Source organism: Trachemys scripta, chromosome 4 (genome assembly GCF_013100865.1).
Source record: "Trachemys scripta elegans isolate TJP31775 chromosome 4, CAS_Tse_1.0, whole genome shotgun sequence".
NCBI lineage: Eukaryota > Metazoa > Chordata > Testudines > Emydidae > Trachemys > Trachemys scripta.
The window spans coordinates 91540521-91563263 of record NC_048301.1 but is presented as its reverse complement, the minus strand read 5'-3'; the positions used below and the strand labels follow the sequence as shown (position 1 = coordinate 91563263).

The 22743-nt window shown below is 44.3% G+C and overlaps 1 protein-coding gene across 2 annotated transcripts in view; it reads right to left on the bottom strand.

Moving 5' to 3' along the window:
- The window catches only part of QSER1 (glutamine and serine rich 1), an 82871-nt gene that overhangs the window by 35851 nt on the left and 24277 nt on the right, over positions 1 to 22743 (bottom strand). For both annotated transcript variants that reach the window (XM_034769925.1, XM_034769924.1), the window contains exons 2-4: positions 19110 to 19222; positions 17966 to 18127; positions 135 to 3842 (exon numbers count right to left, since the gene is read on the bottom strand). In XM_034769925.1, the coding sequence (XP_034625816.1) occupies positions 135 to 3842; positions 17966 to 18127; positions 19110 to 19222 (3983 nt within the window). The remainder of the gene's footprint in view (positions 1 to 134; positions 3843 to 17965; positions 18128 to 19109; positions 19223 to 22743) is intronic.

Genomic DNA, 22743 nt, shown 5'->3' with positions numbered 1-22743 from the left:
CTCCTAAATTTTAGTGTGACCTAACAAAGGTCTTTTGAAAGATATGTTTATCTAAAACTAAAGATATCTAAAGCTAAAAAGTAAAGTATATGCAAAAACAACAGAATTATGTCTTTGAATGTAAACTATTTTACCTGATTTGTTTTTTTTGTCAGCAGTATCATCCAAAGCTGATAATGCTGTAGAAATGCTCTTCTGAAGATCGTGGTTACCCCCTACAGAATCATCTTCATCAGAAGAAAATGAAGGCAATGTTTCCAAATTTTTCTTAAGTTCATCATCAACTTTTTTGGTTGGACTTTCACAGCCACCCTCAACAGACAAAGGAGCTGCTGCTGGCTGCGGCTTTGAAGGTGGCTGGGGACCCGGGGCACGGACTATCTGGGTAACTGGCCGCCTAGTCCTGTTAGGCATTCGTACAGCAGGTGCTGAAAACTGTTGCCTGGGCCCAGATTTTAGAAAGTCTAAAAAAGATGCAAGGAATCCTGTTTTGACTTCTGGTTGCTTTTCTTCCACTTCTTTAATTTTTTGCCTCATTCTTTCTTGGTGTTGATAAATATCATAACAGCTTTCAGAAACAGGAGAAGAATATGGTAAACATATGTCAGTTCCTCTTACAGTCTGACGTTTGCACTGTCCACTTCGTTTCAGTTGTTTCTGGCTTGCACTGTCATCTTCTGTAGAATTTTTTATTTGGCTTTTTCCTTTACTTTTTTTCTTTTGAAAGTTCCCTTGACTTAAATCTTGGTTCTCTTCTTCAGTTTTGCTACCGCTTCCATCTCCTGGTTGTAGCACAGATATTGGTTGCAATGGACCTTTAATCTTGTTACCTACTACAATGCCATCATCACAACCCATATTAAAATCATTATCTGATGTAACGCTCTCTTCACTTAGACTTCGACAACTTGAAGCAAATTCGGAGTCTCTAGCATTCAGTGTACCATCAATGGGAACATCATTGTCTTCTTCAGATTCATGACTAATGCTAGAGTGTTTCTTAACTTTGCCAGAACCTTGTTCTTGCTCCTCTTGACTAGGTCCAAGGGCTGGAGAAGTCATTCTAGCTGATACGTTTTGATCAGAAGTCTCCATATGTTGATCAAGGATCACATGTTTTGATTGTATTGTAGATACTGTTGTAAGGTTTATAGTAACTTGGCTTCCATTTAGAGAAATATTATTTATGCTATGTGGTTTTCCAACTACAGTGGGTGAGGAGCTGAAACTAGGAGATATGTGACGTACATCTATTGACTGGAACTGAGATTTGGAATCATCACCATTTTCAACAGATTGGATTTCTTCTTCATTAGATGTGGATTTGGCAAATTCTGATGGTGTGACCCCACACGCTGCTGCTGTTGCTGCTAAGATGTCATCCACATTAGACAATATATTCCTCTCATCACTGAGAAGCATAGACTCTGGAAAACATATCGAACCAAGAGAAACAAACTGATTCTTTGATTCATGTTGATTTGGTTGAGTAAAATGGTCTTTTGATGTCATATGTTGCTGTAGTGGTTTTGAGGACTCAGAAATGTCCATTTTAATAACTTCTGCATTTTGAGGATGAAGCTGTTGCTGAGAATGACCCCCATTACTTTGAATAATGTGACTATCCATTTGAAGGAACTGATGTGCTACCTGCTGAGGACTCTGTATTCGTCGCAAATGTGGCGATGCCTTTGCTTGTCCTAAGCCTGACTGCAGTATTGACTGCTGAAGAATTTGTAAGTCACAGGCAGATTCCAGAAGTACCTGTGCATTAGGCAAACATAGCTGATTGCCATGCCTCAAGGCATGAGCTTGAATCTGTGATGATGTGCTAATGACTTGGCCCTGCTGTTCTTGGGCCTTAGTTTCATGTACTTTATGCATAAGAGAATGCTGCTGGTTTAGTTCTTTCGCATTTAAACTTACTTGTGTTGTCTGCATTAAATTAGCTGCCTTTTTAATATCATGGCTTATTACATTAGTGATATGGCCGATCTGTTGAGTAAGCTGTGCCACAGAACCAACCATCCTCTCATCTTTTTTTGACCCTTGAAGAGTAAGCCCAACAACTTGGTCTTCAAGACGAGAATTACTTCTGATTACACTTTGAGAATATCTGTCATCTGCCTTTGAGACCCTATAGGCAGTGTCCTGAGCATTAATTTCACTATCGGTTAGCCTTTGGGTAGAGGATTCAAGAGAAGCTTGCTGTTGCAATGCCTGTAAATCTTGCATTGACAATTCATCTTCCTGTTTTGATGAAGCATACAAGTTAGAGTCAGATTTCCTTTTAACATATGTTTTTGTATCTGAGGAAGATCTATTGTTCTGCACTGTCTGTGAATGAGCTGGGGATGCAAAAGTAGGAGACTGAACAGCTGTCAAAAACTTTTGAGACTGTGGAGAAGATGATTCTTGTGTCTGAGAATTCTGAGAAGAATGTAAAGAAATATAGTTCTGGTTTGGGCTTGAGGCTGACAAATTTTGAACACGAGGGGAGGAAGAAAATGGAAGAGAAGGTGAAGTTAATGTTAAAGATTGCCCTGAAGTATAACTTTCTGAAGGACTAACAGCTGACAAAACCTGTGATTGAGATGAATAACTAACCTGTGATTGGTTAACGGGAGATAAACCCTGAGAGTGATTAGAAGAATAACTCTGAGATTGGCTAACTGAAGAAAGATCCCTTGTTTGACCAGAGTAGTTCTCATTTGGAACTGAAGTTAATACCTGTTGATCTGCAGAGTAACTTAGTGTTGTCTGACTATCAGAAGTTATAGTTTGCGATTGCCCAGAAAAAGTCAGTGTTTTATATAATGAGGGCAGCTTCTCAACCTTGCTAGATGAGAAAACTTGTGAATGACTGACTGATGGCATATTCTGTGACTGTGTGGAAACATAGTTTTGGGATTGGCTGACTGATAACAGACTTGGTAGCTGTGCTGTAGAATAGATTTGTGCTTGGCCTGCTATTACAGAACTCTGGTTTTGTGCAGTTTTGGAGTAGCTTTGTGTCTGCACAGGAGAGGCTACATTTTGAGGTTTGGGGGTCTTTGTTGACCTTGATAGCTGCTTTGTAGAACAGTTTTTTGCTTTTGCTGTAGAAGTAGATGGGAAACCAGGTGACGGAATTGCAGATGTATAAGACTGAGCAAGTTCCACTGAGACTTGAGAGGTCTTCTGTTGTGATCCTCCATTGCTCACCTGAGTAGCATCTCCAACTGGACTGCAGGACAGTGCTGACTGCCTGGATGTATCCTGAAAATTAACTCCACTTGTACTTGATAAATAACTGTGTAAGGAATGCTGTGAACCAGTCAGTTGTGCCTGAACAGACTGTGTACTTGAAGGCCGCTGATGGTGTTTAATAACACTACATTCTCGCTGAAGTGCTCTATCAATGGAGGCAGTGGAACCAGAAAAGACAGATGTGCTATATGCCTGAGAAGCCTGCTGAGCTCCTCCAAGTGTTGAAGGCAACAAACTAAATTGAGGTTGCAAGAGATGGGGTGCGGACTCTTGAGCAGAACGGTACGTTGATGACTGAGGTGGTATGCTGGTACTTAAAACAGAGCTGCCTAAGCGCTCAAATGTCAGAGCAGTTGGAACTGTGCCTTGTGATGTCTTGATTTGCAATAAAGGGTCATGAGCAGTTAAAAGACCATTTGATGTAGCACTGAATGTTGTATCTTGAAGTGTGAGAGATGGAGTAGTAGCAAAGTTTCTACTGCTGAAAGAGTTAGGATGCTGATAAGCTGATAAAGCAGATGTTGGTGGAAATGTTCCAGAGGTTGGCAATGCTCCAGTAACAAACAGTTCTGTTGCTGCTGAGGAATGCATACCTGGGGGGGTGGAAAAAAAAAAAGTGTAAAGAAACTTTATAAGTAATAATATTTTGTATTTCCATAGCTCATTTTATTGTACAATCTCAAAGTCCTTTACAAGTGTAACTTCAGACTCAACACCCTTTCACTGTGAGGGAACGAAGTAGTGTTATTCTTAGATTTAAGCAAAAATAAATCACAAAATGTTTACTTCCACACCTATGAATATACAAGGACACATTTTCTGGGTCTATTTTTCAAACTGGGCCTCCATTTTTGTAGGTATAATGAACTCCACACTACAGTTAATTGCCAAGAATAAGCACAAACTGAAATTATGTATTGTTGGTGCAAAATGTGCCAAAAAAAAGAGAGAGAGAGCCCTGTTTGAAATCTCAGGCACCTTTATATTTATTTTTATCTATTTAGTTGTTTTGATTTTAATCTATATGAAACTACACAACTCTTAATATACATTTAAATACACCATAGGAGTTAAAAAACATAAATCAAAGCAGTAGCACTCTTCTTACTCCTTTACTCTCCACCCTAACATACCTCATATAATCATCAGACAACAGAACACAACTACTTAAGAAAGCTATAGAAAAACTTCTTTCAGTAATGTACAGCTCTCATTAAGTGATGGTCATTCAGGAATGCCTGGGCTAAAAGGAACAAAATGCCTGTTACTGTGAATAAAATTTACATTGCACTCCTAAAAGGTGCAATTTTATAAATCTATATCAAAACATTCATTGAATGGGAGTTTTGTCAATAGTTTTTACAACTTATTTTCTGAGAAACTGTATTTATTTTGCTGCATGTATACTTATAAAAGGAGGCTTAGCTCTGAGAGGTGGAAAAAAATGCATTTATATTACATTTGTATGTATAAAATGGAATAAAAGCATCCATGACATCCACAATATGAGTATCCGATCAAAAGGTCTGACATTCACTACTTGCAGCCTTGCTTTGCTGCACCATCCTTAGCCAATAAAAAAAATATTGATCAATGGAATATAAATTCTGTATTACTTGAATTATAATACAAGAATTATATAATTAAATTTAAGCCTAAATCATATTATTTAATGACTTCTTGCACTTCTATAGCACTTCCCATCTCAGGAGTTCAAAGAGCTTTACCAACAGTGGATATTAAGATTCACAACGTCACTAAAATAGGGATCATAATAGTTTCTTATTCAGAGATGGTGAACAGAAGCATTGAATAGTTAAGTGATTTGCCCGAAGTCTTACAGGAATCTATGGAAAAGCTAGAGAACCTTGGTTCTATTCCTCACTTCCAGTCCATATCCACATAACTATCCTTCCATTAACAAATAATGAAAGCCCTCAAATAGATTTATATAATCTTACATTTAAAAATACAGGCAATTAGTCAATTAATCCCTGGAGCCCTACCCTGCTGCTATTGAAAGTTAAATGCAGTGCTCTTACTGACTTTCATGGGAACCAGACTGGGCATAGGGCAGTGATTCATATAGTTCAACTTTCATTTCAGTGGCTAAGGGAAAAAGACAGCTTTTTAGCTTTGAACTACTATTTGAGAATAAGTAAAATCCTCACTAAGAAGGATTTCAGTTTTGACACAATAATTACCTCAGCAAATAAATTCCATTTAAAATAATTTAAAATATTTCATTTGTTTCAAGTTTTATAGTTGCAGCAGGGCACCATTACAGCTTAATCTCAAAATTGCTTAAACAGCATCAGCTGAGGCAGCTCAGGAGGGCATTTGGATGGCCTTTCAGTTCAACAGAAATTAAACCCTTATAATAAAAAGAGAAGCATTTTAGCACCAGTTTAAAATTTGCAAGCTGTACAAATAAATATGCTATATACTATTTGTAAATATATCTATATGGATGCAGTAAACAGAAATTTTAAGTAGCATTCAAACACCAATCAGATTCTCCCAAGCATAAAAATACTTATTGCCATAGAGGCAGAAGGACTATTGTATAAAAAAAAAAAAAAAATACACGGTTACCTACCTTCTTGTAACAGTTGTTCTTCGGGTTGTGTTGCTCACATCCATTCCAAGTAGGTGTGCACGTTCCGCGTGCACAGTTGTCAGAAGGTTTTTCCCCTAGTGGTACCCGTCGGGTCAGCTGTGGAGCCCCCCTGGAGTGGTGCCTTCACAGCGGTGTATATAGGTCCCTGCCGACCCGCTGCCTCTTCAGTTCCTTCTTGCCGGATTCTCTGACAGAGGGGAGGCGGGTGGGTCTTGGAATGAACATGAACAGCACATCTCGAAAAACAATAGTTACAAGAAGGTAAGTAACTGTTTTTTCTTCTTCAAGTGCTTGCTCATGTCGATTCCAAGTAGGTGACTCCCAAGCATTTCCTAGGAGGGGTCCGAGTTCATGGAATTGCTGACTGAAGCACCACTCTGCCGAATGCTGCATCGTCCCTGGCATGCTGGGTAATGAGAGGTAAAAATGTGGATCAATTACCACGTCGCTGCCCTGCAGATCTCCTGGGCCAGGAATGCCACCGAAGACACCTGCGCCCTTGTAGAATGTGCCATTAGTGCTGGGGCAGGTATCTTTGCCAAATCGTAACATGCCCGGATACAGGACGAGATCCATGATGAAATTCTTTGAGAAGACACCGTGAGGCTCTTAATCCTATCAACTACTGCCACAAACAACTGAATTGACTTGTGAAACGGCTTTGGGCGCTCGATATAAAAGGCCAATGCTCGCTGTATGTCCAAGGAGTGGAGTCTTTGCTCCCAACTGTTAGCAGCGTGTGGCTTAGGGTAAAAGACTGGGAGAAAAATGTCTTGATTGGCATGAAACAGAGACGACCTTTGGGAGAAAAGCTGGGTAAGGACTAAGCTGACCTTGTCCTTATAAAAAATGGTGCAAGGAGGGTCAGAAGTTAAGGCCTTAAGCTCGGACACTCTCCTAGTTAATGTTATTGCGACCAGAATTGCCACTTTCCATGACAGAAAGAATAATGAGCAAGTCACTAGGGGCTTGAAGGGGGGCCCTATTAGTCTTGAAAGAACCAGATTGAAGTCCCAAACCGGGATCGGCTGCCTAACTTATGGGTATAATCTGTCAAGACCTTTAAAAAACCGACCGACCATCAGGTTGGAGAAGACTGATTGGCCAGACACTCATGGGTAGAATGCCGAAATGGCGGCTAGGTCAACCCTTACTGATGAGACTGACAGGCCCTGCTTCTTTAAATACAGCAGATAATCCAAGGTGAGAGGTATCAGTGTCTGCAGTGGAAGGGTACAGGCCTGCAAACACCAGATTGAGAATCTTTTCCACTTGGCCAAGTAGGTGGCCCAGGTACAGGGTTTCCTACTGCCAAGGAGAAGCTCCCTAATGGGATTGGAGCACATTAGTTCTACTTGGTTTAACCAGGAAGCTTCCAAGCTGTAACGTGGACAGACTCAAGGCTGGAACACTGGAGATGGTCATGATCTTGAGGGATCAGGTCCGGAAGCAAGGGCTATGAGATTGGGGTATCCACCGACAGCTCCAGGAGCGTGGTATACCAGTCCTGGCAAGGCCCAGCTGAAGCTATCAGTATGGCTGTGGCCCTCTCCCTGCGGATCTTGAGCAGAATCTTGTGGATGAGCGGGAAAGGCAGGAACACGTACAGCAGGTGGTCCGTCCAAGGAAGGAGGAACGCGTCCACGAGGGAGCCCAGGTTGTGATTCTGGAACAAACAGAACTGTAGACACTGCCTGTTGCTTTTTGTAGTGAACAGGTCTATCTGGGGAACTCCCCACCTTTGGAAAATGCTAGTCACCATGTCTGGGCGAATGGACCACTTGTGGTTGTGGAATGATCTGCTGAGATAGTCTGCCAGCTTGTTAGGAGAACCAGGACGTAGGATGTTTCCAGGTGAATTGAGTGGGCTATGCAGAAGTCCCACAGTGTGAGAGCTTCCTAATATAGGGGAAAGGAGCGAGTTCCACCATGCTTGTTTATATAAAACATTGTGGTTGTATTGTCCATCATCAACTCCACACTATGCCTTCGCAAGTGGACATGGAAGGTCTGGCATGCCAGGCGGACCACTCTCAGCTCCCTGATATTGACGAGAAGCAAGAGCTCGACTTGCGACCAAAGTCCCTGGATCCTGAGTTCTTCCAGATGAGCTCCCCACCCCAATGCTGATGTGTCTGTGACCAGGGACAGAAAGGGCTGCGGTTTGGTAAAGGGGATCCCTGTGCATACCGCATGTGGGTTGAGCCACCACTGGAGTGACCCGAGAACTGGCAGTGGGAGTGTGACCACCTTATCCAGGCTGTTGGACCCTGGCCGATAAGTTGACGCCAGCAAGGCCTGGAGAGGTCTGAGCCTCAGCCTTGCTTATTGTGCCATGTAGGTACAAGCTGCCATATGACCGAGGAGCTTCAAGCAATTCCTTGCTGTGGTGGTGGGGTACTGCTTGAAGCCTTCTATGATGTCTTGCATTGTCCGAAAACGAGTCTCGGTCAGGAAGGCTCTGGCCTGACCCAAGTCCAACACTGCCCCCAATGAATTCTATTCTCTGAGTAGGGGATAGAGTTGATTTGTGTACGTTCAGGAGGAGACCCAGCTTGTTGAAGGTGGATCTCATCAAGTTGACCAGCCAGTCATTGAGGTATGGGAAGACCTGCACCTGCCTTCTTCTCAGGAAGGCAGCTATGACTGCCACACACTTGATAAAAACTCGAGTGGCTGCTGACAGGACAAAGGGGAGGACTGTAAACTGGTAATGGTTATGGTGCACTACGAACCTGAGAAAGCATTTGTGGGCTGGAACTATTGATATGTGGAAGTACGAGTCCTTTAGGTTGAGGACAGCACACCAGTATCTGGGATCCAGGGACAGGATGATGGCAGTCAAAGAGACCATGCGGCACCTCAACTTATTCATGAACCTGTTGAGGCGTTGCAGGTCAACGACAGGTCTGAGACCCCCTTTGGCTTTGGGGATTAGGAAATATCGGGAGTAGAATCTGTTGCCCCTTAGTTCCTGTGGAACCTCCTCCACTGCTCCCGCGGTGAGGAACATTTGAACCTCCTGCATGAGGAGCTGCTAGTGAGAAGAGTCCTTGAAGAGGGATGGGGAAGGGGTATGGGAGGAGCAGAATTGAAGAGAATATCCTACTTCTATGGTGCGAAGGACCCAGCAATTTGAGGTTATCTGGGTCCAAGCACGACAGAAGTGGGACAAACAATTCACAAAACAGAGTGAAGGGTCCAGTGAGTGGACTGGTGCTTTGCCCCCGAGCATGCCATCACAAGGCTTGCTTAGAGCCTTATGACTGCCTCGCTGAGCCCTGGCCTTGACTGGGCAGTGGATGGTGATGAGGCTTATGCCTACCATGCCTGCCCCACTTCCTGGAAAAGTCCTGCCTAGGCTGGGGTAGGTAGAAGTGCGGAGGGGGTTGGGGCTTAAAGTGTTTCTGCTGGGTGGCGGGGGTATGCAGACCCAGCAATTTCAATGTTTCCCATGAATCCTTTAGGCTATGGACAGGGCTGGCTCCAAGCACCAGCCCCCCCAAGCATGTGCTTGGGGCGGCACCTGGAGGGGGGCGGCCCTCCTCCCGGCGCTTCAGCCGGCCAGGGAGAGCGGGGCCGCGGCCGGGCTCTCCGCCCTCCTCCTGGCGCTCCGGCCGGCCGGGAAGAGCAGGAACCAGGGGGTGGGGGGAGCCGGTGGGAGGCGTTTTTGCCTGGGGCGGCAAAAAACCCAGAGCCGGCCCTGGCTATGGAGCTTGGAATCTGTCTGCTCAGAAAACAGCCTCATGCCGTCGAAGGGCAACTCTTGAATTGTTTGTTGGATCTCTGGGGGAAGGCCCGACACCTGGAGCCATAAGCTCTTCCTCATGGCTATGGCAGAGGACATGGTTCGTGTGGCAGAGGCTGCTGCGTCAAGTGAGGCCTGTAAAGAGGTCTGTGCCAGGGACCCCCAAGCGAGGACACCACAGCAGTGCCGAGCGGGATGGTGCCAGAGAACAGTGCCATGGGAAGGTGAGCAGTGCCTCATCATTGTAGGCTTGCCACTAGACGGTGCAGCGCCTTGAGTTCCTCCAAGACCAGCGCCGGGTGCCCCTGCGCGGGACGCACACCGCTGGCAGACCTGGCTGCTCTCACTGTGGGCGAGTGCTCTCTATCTGTCTTCTTGTGCCATTTATGCAGCACTGGTGAGTGTTAGCGGTGCTGCATTGCCATCGTGGGCTTCGGCTCTGGGGAGTGACTGTGTCAAGGATCTCTATGCTTAGAGTCCTTCCTTTGTCGTTTCTCTAACGGAGCCTGGAGCACTCTGCACGGAGAAGCTCGGTGCTAGGTTTGGCTGGCCCGGAGCTGGCTGGGGATGGAAGGCTGCCTCCATAAGGAGTTGTTTGAGCCTGAAGTCCCTTTCTTTCTTTGTTCTCGGGTGGAACCCTTTGCAGATCTTGCAGCGATCTGTTTGATGTGCCTCCCCCAGACACTTTAGGCAGGAATCGTGGGGGTCACCCATTGGCATGGGCTTGTGGCAAGTCCAGCATGGCTTAAACCCTTGGGATCGAGGCAGGCCCCAAACCCCAAGAGGTGAGGGAATTTGGTTAGGGGGAGGATGGGGGAACCCCCAGCTTCCATCTAATTAATTAACTATTAAAGACTAACAATAACTAATAAACTATTTACAGGATAATCAAAAGTCTGATCACTAGGGGAACGCTTACCAAAGCAATAGAGACACGCAGCTCCAACGACCGTCACTGGCAGTAAGAAGGAACTGAGGAAGCGGTGGGTCGGTAGGGACCTATATATACTGCCATAAAGGTGCGACTCCAGGGGGCTCCGCAGCCGACCTGACGGGTACTGCTGGGGAAAAGCCTTCTGATGACACCTACTTGGACACCGCACACACCAACTTGGAATTGACATGAGCAAGCCCTCAAGAAGCTAAATTACTTGAATATGCCAAGATTTTTTCACATGTAAGACAGGGCGGTAACTATGAGTTCTTCCTGTCCGAAGTAGTATAAATAAATAGGATTTTAATGCATAAACACTAGCATTTAAAACAACATTAACTGCACCTGGCCTTTTTTTTTTTTAAACTGGTCCTTTTTTTTTTTTCTTTTTAAACTGGTCCTCACCTTCTATAAAATGAGGATAAGGGCACAAAAATGGCCAACAACAAGAATTTAAGAAAGGAACTCATTTATTTCTGTTTTAATTGTAGATGTAGATTGTAGGTCCCTAATGGATCTGTTTTTACTCCTTACTTTTGATAGATTCAAGCCTTTCCTACATCACTGGAGACATGCTAAGCCAGCCACACCAGCACCATCTCAGCATAGCTGCTGTTTCTTAAAAGCAGGAGGCAGGAGCAGCAACTTTATTTTTTCAGGTTGCCTTTGTTGATGTGGCTGGCTCTATACCCTACTCATGATATGTGAACTCGCCTGAATAGCTATGCAGTTTTGACCTCTGAAAGCAAGAAAAAGGTCAGAATGCCTTCAGACACAGCTGTCACATGCTCAGCACTTTAGAAAATCAAACCACTTAGTTGCCGAAACATGGACTTAGGACTCAAATTTAGGGGAGACACTTAAAAAAAAACAACAAACCCACAATTTTGTTGTTGTGGAAGTGGAGGCTACTTACTGTAACTGGAGGTTCTTCGAGATAGGTGGCCCTTATCCATATTCCATACTTGGATATGCATACATGCCATGCACCAGAGTCTGGAAATTCTTCAAAGCAGCGTCTGTTCACCCGCACATGCTCAATAGCTTTCCTCACACTCCCAACCAAGGGTATAAGATGCAGTTTGGGTCAATCCTTCTCCAGTTCCTCTTCTTACCACAAATTCAACAGGATCCGAAGCAGAGAAGATGGAGGGCGAGTAGGGGAATGCATATAGGGTTCATATATCTTAAAGAACCTCCAGTTACAGTAAGTGATCTCCGCTTCCTCTTTGCGTGATGATCCCTATGTGAATTCCATGTGTGGATGATTGGCAAGCAGTATTCAGACTGGAGGCGGCTGTGAGGAAGCTGGTAGCAAAGATGCTTACAATACTGCCAATACCAGCGCTGCATCCACAGCCAAGGCATAAACTAGAGCACAGTTCGTCGCTAACATGTGAACTGATCTCCAGGTGGCCACTACAAATGTGCTGCAGCAGAACATCTGATAGACGTGGTGGAAGAAGCCTGGCCTTGTGTGGAGTGAGCTGTGATACCCTCAGTGGGAGGAATGTTTGCTAACTTGTAGCACTTTAAGATGCATCCAGAGACCCACTTAGAAATCCTCTGGGAGGATATGACTTGCCCATGCGACCTCTCTGCTATGGCAATAAAGATTCTCTGAGATTTCCTAATGGGTTTGGTTCTTTGCAGGTAGAACACTCAGGCATGTCAGACATCAAGGGAGCGAAGTCTCTTGTCTTCAAGGGAAGCATGGCGTTTTAGGAAGAATACAGGTAAGTATCATTTGATTGATATGGAACTCAAACAATCTTGGGGAGAAACTTGGGGTGTAGTCGAAGAGAAACCTTTTCTTTGAGAAGCACTGTATAAGGAGGGTCTGCCATGATGGCTCCAAACTCACTGACCCTCCTAGCTGAGGTGATAGCTACTAAGAATGCCACTTTCATGGACAAGTGGGCCATGGTACAAGTTACCATAGGTTCAAAAGGTGAACTAATGAACTTGGACAGGACAAAGTTAAGGTCCTTTTGAGGGGGAGGTTTAAGCACTGGTGGGAAGGTCCTGATCAGGCCTTTCATGAATCATACCGCAGCTGGGTGAGTAAAGACTGAGGATCCTCCCACCAGAGGAGTAAGGTACTAATTGCTGCAAGGTGTACTCGTAGTGAACTAATAGTCTTCAAGAATAGGAGATAGTCTAAGAACAACTGAAATACTTACAGTTTCTGGGTAATGTTGGCACAGCTGTGCCCAGGATGAAAAGCATCTCAATTTGGCCCAATAGCAGATTTAAGTAGACTCTTTTCTATTCTGGTTAAGGGTCACCTGAACAGGGGCTGTACATGAGTGTTCTATTTCCAACCCCATCCAAAAACCAGGCTGTGGAGGAATGAGCCTGGATTGGGATATTTGCTCTTTCCCCAATCTAGGGTTAGGAACTCATGGGTCACTTGCAGCTTTAAACTACTGTAAATGGTGGATTCTCTGTAACTTAAAGTCTTTAAATCATGCGTTTGAGGACTTCAGTAACTTGGCCAGTGGTTATAGGTCTATTACAGGAGTGGGTGGGTGAGGTTTTGTGGCCTGCAATGTGCAGGAGGTCAGACTAGATGATCATGATGGTCCCTTCTGGCCTTAAAGTCTATGGGTCTAAAGGGCGAATCCTGATCAGTTGATGGGAAGACACTCTTAAAAGTTCCATGAACCAGAAATGTCTGTTGCAGTGGGGTGCTAAGAGAATAATGGTGGCTCTGTTATGATGTATCTTCCCTATGACCTGTGGAAGCAGGAGAATGGGAGGAAAGGAGTTTCTGAGGCCATTTGTCCAAGACATAAGCAGAGCATCACGTTGGAAGACACAACCCATGTCTCGTCTGGAGCAATATAAGGGTAGCTTTCTGTTGTTTGGGATGCAAAGGTCCTGGATGGTGTTTTGGGCCTCCCTAGGAAACCCTGACAATTGCAGCCAGGAATCCCCCCCCTTATGACTAGACCAGTGGCCAAATTTCTGGAAGCCATGTCCACCGTATCCACTGCAGCCGGAGGTCTGTCTTTGCCACTAACTTCCCGTTATCTAAAGGAGACTGAAATTGGGCCCTGTCTTCTGTGAAAAGCCTGTCTGTGAAGTCCACAAGCCTGGAACAGAAATTAAAATCTTATTTCACAAACAATGCTTGGTAGTTAGTGACATGAAATTGCAGGCTTGCAGAGGAGAAGACCTTCCTCCCCAGGAGGTCCAGTCTCTTACATACTTTATCTGCCGGGATGGCCCTTTGATAGCGTGACCTAGCCCTTTCAGCAGTTGCCTGTACTACCAGCAAGTTGGGGGCAGGATGGGAGAATAAGGATTTAGCAGAAACAAAAACCCGCCTCTTAACCCTTTCTGACGTAGGGACACAGGATGCTAGAGTGTGCCATACTCCTCTAGCCAGTTTTAGTATGGCCTCACTGATGGATAGAGCCAAATCGGTCCCTGAGGCTGCAAGATGTCCAGAAATTGGTGTTGAGGGTCCTGGATCTCCTCTAACGGGATTTGTAGATCACTGGTCACTCTTTGTAATAGCTCCTGGATGTGATGTCCCAGGTCTTGAACCGAGACCTGGGTGTCCCCAGACTGCTGCTGCATCCTGGCCTCCATCCGGTGTCTGCTGAAACCTAGTAGGCTAAAAAGCTAGTAGGACTATAGCCTCAGCCAAGGCATCACCCATGGGAGCACTGATTGGAGATTCATCTGGTTCCACTGATCGGTCCAACCACACTATTTAAGCCAGAACCAGGAATTGAAACTGAGGGTCAGAGCCAAGGTCTGATACAAAATGCCAGAGCCAAGGATCAAGCCAGAATCAGGGTCAGAAGTCTGAGCCCAGGTTGGAGCCAGGACTGCACCCAAACCTGTTCCCGATTCCTGCTCTGCTCCTGCCTCACCCCTGCCTTCGCCCCTGTTCCCACCATGCTGGTGCTCCGTGCTTGATCCTTGCCTTTCCTCCAGTTCCTGCTCTTTCACCTCACCTCCAATCATAAGTTACCAGTCCTGGCTCCAACCCCAGCCTCAGTCTTATGACCCTGATTCTGGCTTGATCGTTGGCTCTCGCATTTTGTATCAGACCTTGGCTCTGACCCTCAATTTCAATTCTTGGTTCTGACTCTGGCTTGACCCCTGGCTCTGGTAGTGCTGACCCTGGACTTCATTCCCCAACCTGGATGCCTGCTCTGTCCTCTAGAGCTGACTCCTGTGCTGACGACTAGGCCAGATTGACTACATCCTGGTCCATAAGAGTGGTCCTGGCAATGATCATCCAACAGAGAAGGTGAAGGAGTGATCACTTTGTCTGGGGATGATGAAGAGACACCCGTCAGACCCGTTGGTACCTGTGTATCTGGTTACACCTCTTCCTGCTTTTATACCGACGGAACCGGCTGTTGAGAGGGAAAGGAACAGCACAATTCTTGAGAGGGGCCTGGATGCTTGTCACAAGGATCCTACAGACCCCAATATGGCCAGAAAGAGGGATCAATGGATTGCGGGGGAACCCCAAAGAAATTGGTACCAGCGGTCCCTGAAAGGAGGTGGGGTCATAACCAGGGAATGGTGAGCGTAACCACTCGACTGTCTATCAGGATTCAACTGCCTCTTCGGAGATACCAGTGCGGCCGTATCCTCAGATTCATCCAAGTCCAAGAACTGCTCCACCAGTAGCAGAGGCGCTCTTGGTACCAGGGCACTCCTGCCGTATGGTTGGAGGTGAGATGGCTCCTGAGACAGTAATGCAGGCTCCTCCTCCAGAGGGCCAGGCTGGAAAGAAGTCGAGACTGGATAAGGGAGTAATATAATCTCTGGTGTTACATAAATCTTGATACGTTCTAATATCCAAGAGGTTCCCGCAGTTAAGCCTGATGGATCTGGTGAATCTACAGTGACCGGACGAGGTGAATGAGGCAATACCGACAATGAGTCTGGACCTGTACTTGTAGACAGAACCAGCGAGAGTCTATCCTTATGTTTTGGCACCGAGGTGATGGACAAAACTGGCGGATCTTTCTTTTTATGCACCTTGGGGGGTTTTCCATCGGAACTGGTTCCTTAGGTTCCAATCACAATACACCAGCTCAGGGAGGAAGTGTGTTTCTTATGGACAGTCCTCAACGGGGATCTGTTCTTGCACCCATGAGAATGCCCTCAACGCTCATGTGGAGACCTGGAAGAAGAGTCCTTGGGCTTAGATATTGATGGCTCAGCTCAAAGGCACATGCTTGCAGGGGCACTGCCAGGAAGTTAAGGCTCGTGTACAGGGCAGTCTCCCTGTCCCAGATTGGAAAGGATCCTCATAGCCTTCTCCATCAGATGATTCAGTAAGCAAAGCTCCCGGCTTCTTGAGTTCTGGGTGGGAAGGAGTGACCATGGAATGGTAACAAGTAACTAGCAAGGCATTGACCCAGACTGCCTCTTATACCCTCAGTCAGGAGCACAAGGAGAGCTACTGAGCATGGGCAGGCCAACAGACACTGCTCTGAAGAATTTCCTGACTCAGGCGCATGGCGTGCACGCGTACACATATGTGGAATACACATAGGGACCATCACTTGAAGAAGCAGTCATGGTTATCAATGAATGTTAAGGAGAAACATTATGGAAAATAATTGGTATGGGGAGAGAGGGTTGAGAATATATGACTTGCCAGGGTGTATGGATGGTCTAGTTGAGGAAGTATGATTAATCCTAATTGATTTATATTTTTTGTTAATTTGAGTAGGTCCAAATAGATACTGGAAGTGTATATTTAATTCACTAGAGAAAAGGACATCCTAGCATTCCCACTAAACCATTTTCAAATGTTCATAAATTTTTGCAAAGCCAAGTACTTTCACATTTATTCTGCTCATAATCCCTAATGAGGATTACCATGTACAACTAAAAAGGTTGGAGAGGATTTTTTTAAACTAAGGGCTGGGGCAAAGCCAAAAGCTGCGGAGGAGCACACAGGCAGAGACATCCCTAAGGGATGAAACTATTAAAGGGGGAACTCTATACTGTAGTCAAGAGGATAGGAAAGAAGTTGGTTAAGTACAAGAAGGAGCTAGTGAGGAACAGTCAAACCATACTTTTTAGGTGATAAATCTGAGGAACTGTCCCAGATTGAGGTGTCAGTAGAGGAGCTTTTGGCACAAATTGATAAATTAAACAATAGTAAGTCACCAGGACCAGATGGTATTCACCAAGATTTCTGAAGGAACTCAAATATGAAATTGCAGAACTACTAACTGTGGTATGTAACCTATTGCTTAAATCAGCCTCTTTATCAGATGACTGGAGAATAGCTAATGTAATGCCAATTTTTAAAAAAGGTTCCAGAGGCGATCCTAGGAATTATAAGCCGGTAAGCCTAACTTCAGTACCAGGAAAGCAACCATTAGGAAGGGGATAGATAATAAGACAGAAAATATCATCTTCATGTCACTATATAAATTCACGGTATGCCAATGTCTTTAATACTGCATGAAATTCAGAGGCACCCCACCTGAAAAGAGATATATTAGAACTGGAAAAGGTACAGAGAAAAGCAACAAAAATTATTAGGGGTCTAGAAGCTGTTCCATATGAGAAAAAATTAAAAAGGCTGGGACAGTTCAGTTTAGAAAAGAGATGACTAAAGGGGGATATGAGTGGTATGGAGAAAGTAAATAAGGAACTGGGAACTGTTATTTGCCCCTTCACATAACACAGCACAAGAACTAGTGGGTCACCCACTGAAATTAATAGGCAGCAGGTATCAAACAAACAAAAAGAACAACTGCTTCACACAATGCACAGTCAACCTGTGGAACTTGTTGCCAGGGGATGTTGTGAAGGCCAATAGTATAAACTGGGTTTAAAAAAGAATTAGATAAATTCAAGGAGAATAGGGCCATCGATGGCTATTAGCCAAGATAGTCACAGATGCAATCCCATGCTTCGGGTATCCCTCAATCTCCAACTGCTAGAATCTGGAAATAGACAACATCACTCAAATCTGCCCTGTTCTGTTCATTCCTTCTGAAGCATCTGGGGTTGGCCACGATCAGAAGACAGGATACTGGATTAGGTGGACCATTGGTCTGACCATATTTGTTTTGCCAATTTTGAAAATTTGAATGAAAAGCTTGGGTTGGGTTATAACACTGCAAAATAAAATGGATGTGGAAGACGTGCATTTTTTCATAACTGCAAAATTCAAAAGTGGCTGAAAAGCTTTTTTTTTTTTAAACTCAAGAAATATTCACTACTGGGCTAACACCAATATGAAAAAAATTGTTTCAAGAGGAAATTTTTTCACAAAGTTAAGAATAATGAAGAGAGGAGTTTAAGAAAGAATTCTCATCTCAGTCTTATTTATTACATCACCACAACTCTCTTTTAAATACATAAACACATATATAATAATTTACAAGTGTGCTGAAAATTAAGAAAATATCACCTGTCTGCCATGACGGAGCCCTGAATTGTGGTAAAAGGGTAGCTCCTGAAGAAGCAGCCTGAGCAGTGCGAGATTCAATTGCAGAGAGAAAGTTCATAACTGAAGTTTCTTTAGTGTTACTTCCAGCACTGTGCATACTGGTATCAAATATTCCAGAAAGACCTTGGAAAAAAACAAATATACAAATCACAATGAATTCCTATTACAAATTTAAGAGCAATCCAAAGTCAGAGATAACACTGCTACCCAAAGACTACAAAGCCTTTCACCTTGCTTAAAAAGGTATGAAATGTTAACACTTGCTGTTAAAAAACTACAATAAATTTGTTCAAAATTTTAATTTACTAGTGGTCAGGCATATATTAAAATCCTATACTATAACTCAATCTATGTTAATAGGAAGCAAAGTTAATCAGTTTTAAGTTTGATATGCATTTCCCTCTCCTCCAGGTTTGTTCCACTGTTCTTTTTGTGACGTTTTCTTCTTTCATATGCAACACAAGTTGATATCTAGATTGTAGAAGATAGGCTCACATTTTTATGAAGTGATGACTAATTAGGTTTCATCATTAACTTATAAGTCATTCACTATTACCACATTTTAAAGCTACATTTTTAGCTAGCCTTTAAAATTATACCATAAGGTTCCACAAATTAGTAAGAACAATTGTGTGTCCAAACTTGCATGAATTAGGCTTCTAAGTATCTGATTTGCACAAAAATTGTTGGCACAATTTCAGCAGCTGGCTTTGGAGACCAACTGAATATTTGACTCTTACGTGTAGAATAGGTTAACAGTTAGATACTTATTGGACTTACAGTCATTGAAAATTTGATGCTCAATATCTGAAAGAAAAACTTCTTTGGACTTATCAGGACTTTTTTGTTTTTAATTTAAAGCTCATAGAACTAGTAAACCAGATTATGAAGCACTGAACTTTCTAGTTACCTTCCCCATTGTGCACTCATGACAAACTCATGGTTGAAGGCTCAGTAAATTGCTGAAATAGTAAATTCACTCTTGAAATAGCCTTTGCCACACCTTGCATTACAGGCTCCTTAGGACCATATAATTAATCAGTTTAAAGATGTAGTATTTAACCGAGCAGTTATTTAAACTGATTTTCATACAATAGACATTTACCAGTAGGATGGTGGGTGGTAGCATATCCTGGAAGCTGATGAGAAGCTGCATATGTCTGTCTGTGAAGAAGATCCGTTTCCGAGTGTGATGGATGTCCTCCTCCATAGCTTAAGCTAAAGGAAGAAATTAAATGTGGGAAACAACACACACAACCAAAGAAACAAGTAGATGAAACTCTGACAAGAAGCCAAAAAGTTGTATAAAGGAAAAACACCAAGGCTTGGTTGAGCAAGGACTTGACAAAAAGAGTAGGGTAATTAAAAGATTGGTACTACATGAACCAGCTGGCCAGATGAAAGCTTGGATTCACAATAACAAAAATTCTATATTGCATTAACTTAAGAAAAAAGTGCTATTTGCTTAGTTTTGCGATGGCAAGGAGCGAGTATACACTTTTTGAAATTTACTGCTTCACTATCTGCATTAGTGGGCCACTACCTATATGTGAGTCATTACACCCTAATAATACGTCAATTTCTTGCTCAATTTAAACTCATTTGTGCAAGCTGAATATTATTTTGAATATAAATATGTTAAAATGGCTAAACAATAGCAAGAATGAAAGAATATTTAAAAGGTTTTGTTTATTACAAGAATAAAACAGAAAAAGACAAAACTGATAGCAATAGCAAGTGGCAATATGGCCCCCAAAAAACCCCATCCTTTTGTACCTCCACTAGTAAATAAATAAAAATTGTAGATCATGTTTAACTTTTATAAGTAGTCATTTGAATTATCAAGCAGTTTTATCATTTTTACTGCTAGCAAAAGTGAGTAAGTGATACAAACAGTTAAAATACACTATGTCTAGATCTTTGCCAATATCAATAATGCCAATGCATAAAGTAAACTAAGAAAAGCAACGTCAATATCAAGCTCCATTAGAAACACTAATGTTTCCCAATTAGAAAAGCAGATAATTGGTGGAGGTTGGAAATTACTTTCAATCTTCTAGAGGCTCAGTTCTGCAGGAGCAACAGGAACACTGAGTCATCAATGGACTTCTGACCATGATGCAATATGACCAGGTCCAAGCATTCAAAAGTCATGAGTCAAAACCAAAAAACCCATGAGATTATTTTAAAATATATCATGATTTTTAAGCCAATAAATTATAGCTTTTTCATTTGCCTTCTAGATTTTGAGTTTTAGGGGACAACTGCCTGAACCTGTGTATGTCTGATTATTTCAAGCATAAAATTCAATCGTAAACTCATGCCTCCCATCCCCATAAAAAATAAAAAATAAAAAAAATAAAGGCAGGCCTCCCTGGAGGCTGCTGAGAAAGGGACTCCACTAACCCTCTGCTATCCCCTGCAATGTGAAGGCAGTCAGTTTGTATACAGGGGCAGCTCTAAGCACCAGCTAAACAAGCTGGTGCCTAGGGCGGCAAAATGTATGGGGCGGCAAAATGCTGAGTTACCGGCTCCCGCCTGGGGGGTAAGTGGCCGCTGCCCGCAGGAGAGCGGCGTGAACAAGCCGAGGAGCGGCCCGTCCTCTGAAGCCGGGGCAGGACCGTGCTACCGGCGCCTGCCTGAGCGGTGGGGGGTGGCCGCTTCCCGCTTCCCACTGCCCGTGGGAGAGCGGCGTGAACAAGCCGAGGAGCGGCCCGTCCTCTGCAGCCGGGGCAGGGCCGCGCTACCAGCTCTGCCTGGGGGGTGGGCACTGACAGCGGGAAAGCGGCGGGAGCCGGTAGCACGGCCCTGCCCCGGCTTCAGAGGACGGACTGCTCCTCGGCTTGTTCACGCCGCTCTCCCGCGGGCAGCGGCCACCCCCCACACCCAGGCGGGAGCCGGTAGCGCAGCCCTGCTCCAGCTGCAGAGGATGGGGGAACATGGCGCCCGGGCGGTCCGCTCCTCCTCGGCTTGTCCCCGCCTCTGCCTCCTCCTCCTCCTCCCTGCGCCACCTCCTGCCAGGGGAGGGGAGAGGGGAGCGGAGCGGCAGCCCGGGCTGAGCCCAGCTCGTGCCAGAGCCAAGGCGAAGCCCAAGGATGAACAGGGCTGGGATCCAGCAGCAGCCCCAACCCCTTGCCCTGGGAGCGGCGGTGACCAGAGATGACTCCACCTCAGGTCAGATCTGCAGCAAGGTAAGAGTCGGGCCAGGTGGAAGGGTCCCCAGGACCCCTGGGGAGCTTCTGCCTGCTGGAGCCCCAGAGGCTGCTGCCTCCCTCCCCAGCCCCTCACAGCACTCCAGTGCCTGGAGTCTCCTTCTGCCTCCCCCCCTGCAGGGGGCAAGCAACCTGGCAGAGAGGGGCAGCATCTGTCCAGCAAGCCCAGCACCTCTTCCTTGGCTCCTCCAGCCACAGAGCTCTCTCCACTGCATGCCCCTCGGGCTCCCAGCTGGGCGGCCTCAGCGCTGGGAAAACGCCAGCAGGGCTGGGTCCAGTGTGTATCCAAGCTCGTGGGGAGCTCTCTCGCCCCAATGACTAGCGCCTTATCTACGGCAAGTACAATAGGAGTGTGACGTGAAAAATATGTCATGTGACATGGTCACTCAAATCACGATTACCTGTGTGTACTGTGCTGCCCTATCGGCGCCATTTGCGCTAATTTCTGTTTTGCGTCGGTGCCAGTGGTTATAGGGCTAAAATGTCGGGACAAAAACGAAAACGACTTTCTGGTGCTGCTTACCGGCAACAAAGAGAGAAACGGCAAAAAGAATTAGAAAAACTATCTCGTACTTCAAAAAAGTATTTTAAAAAAGTCGACAATCAAGGAGAAAGCTCTAAGCAATGCACTGAAGGTGATTATTCATCAACTGATGAAGACCGATCCAACCAAAGATTACCTTTATCAACTGATAAAGATGAACAATCACAATCCATCCAAAGATTTACTACTTCAGCTGAAGAGTCCAGAAATGAAGAACTGTTATCCAAATCTAAAACTGAAGAACAATTATTGGACGGTGGAGAGACTGACATAGGATCAGATCCAAGTACATGGCCAACAATATTTACTGATACAATGCGAATTATTATTGTGAAAAAGGTCCTTCAAAACTAGATCCTACATTTGAATATCCATTTAATGAGTCAAATCGTCGATTTATGCCATCCAGTATGAAGAAAAAAATGAAAAATGGGGAACAAATTAATAGATCGTGGTTAGTGTATTCACAGAACAAAGATGTAGTTTTTCGTTTTTGCTGCAAACTGTTCTGTAACTCGGACATTTTTATGGCCACTGCAGGTTTTAATGACTGGCGAAATTTGCATCAGCATTTGAAAGAACATGAAACATCAAAAAATCATTTACGCTCATTGACAAATTGGATTGAGCTGTCAAACAGATTACGTACCGGTACAACAATCGATGCAGTACAGCAACGTCAACTAAATTCAGAAATTCTACGTTGGCAAGCAGTGTTGGAACGTTTACTGACAATCATTAATTTCCTAGCCTCGCATTCCGTGGAGCCTCGGATATTTTATATGAGAATAACAATGGAAATTTCTTAAAATTGGTTGAGTTATTGGCAAAATTTGATAATGTTATGGCTGAGCATGTACGAAGAGTGAAAGATGGAGAGATTCACACCCATTATTTGGGTAAAAATACACAAAATGAGATAATAGAATTAATTTCTAATGGAGTGCGTAATGAAATTTTATCCAATTTGAAACATGCCAAAT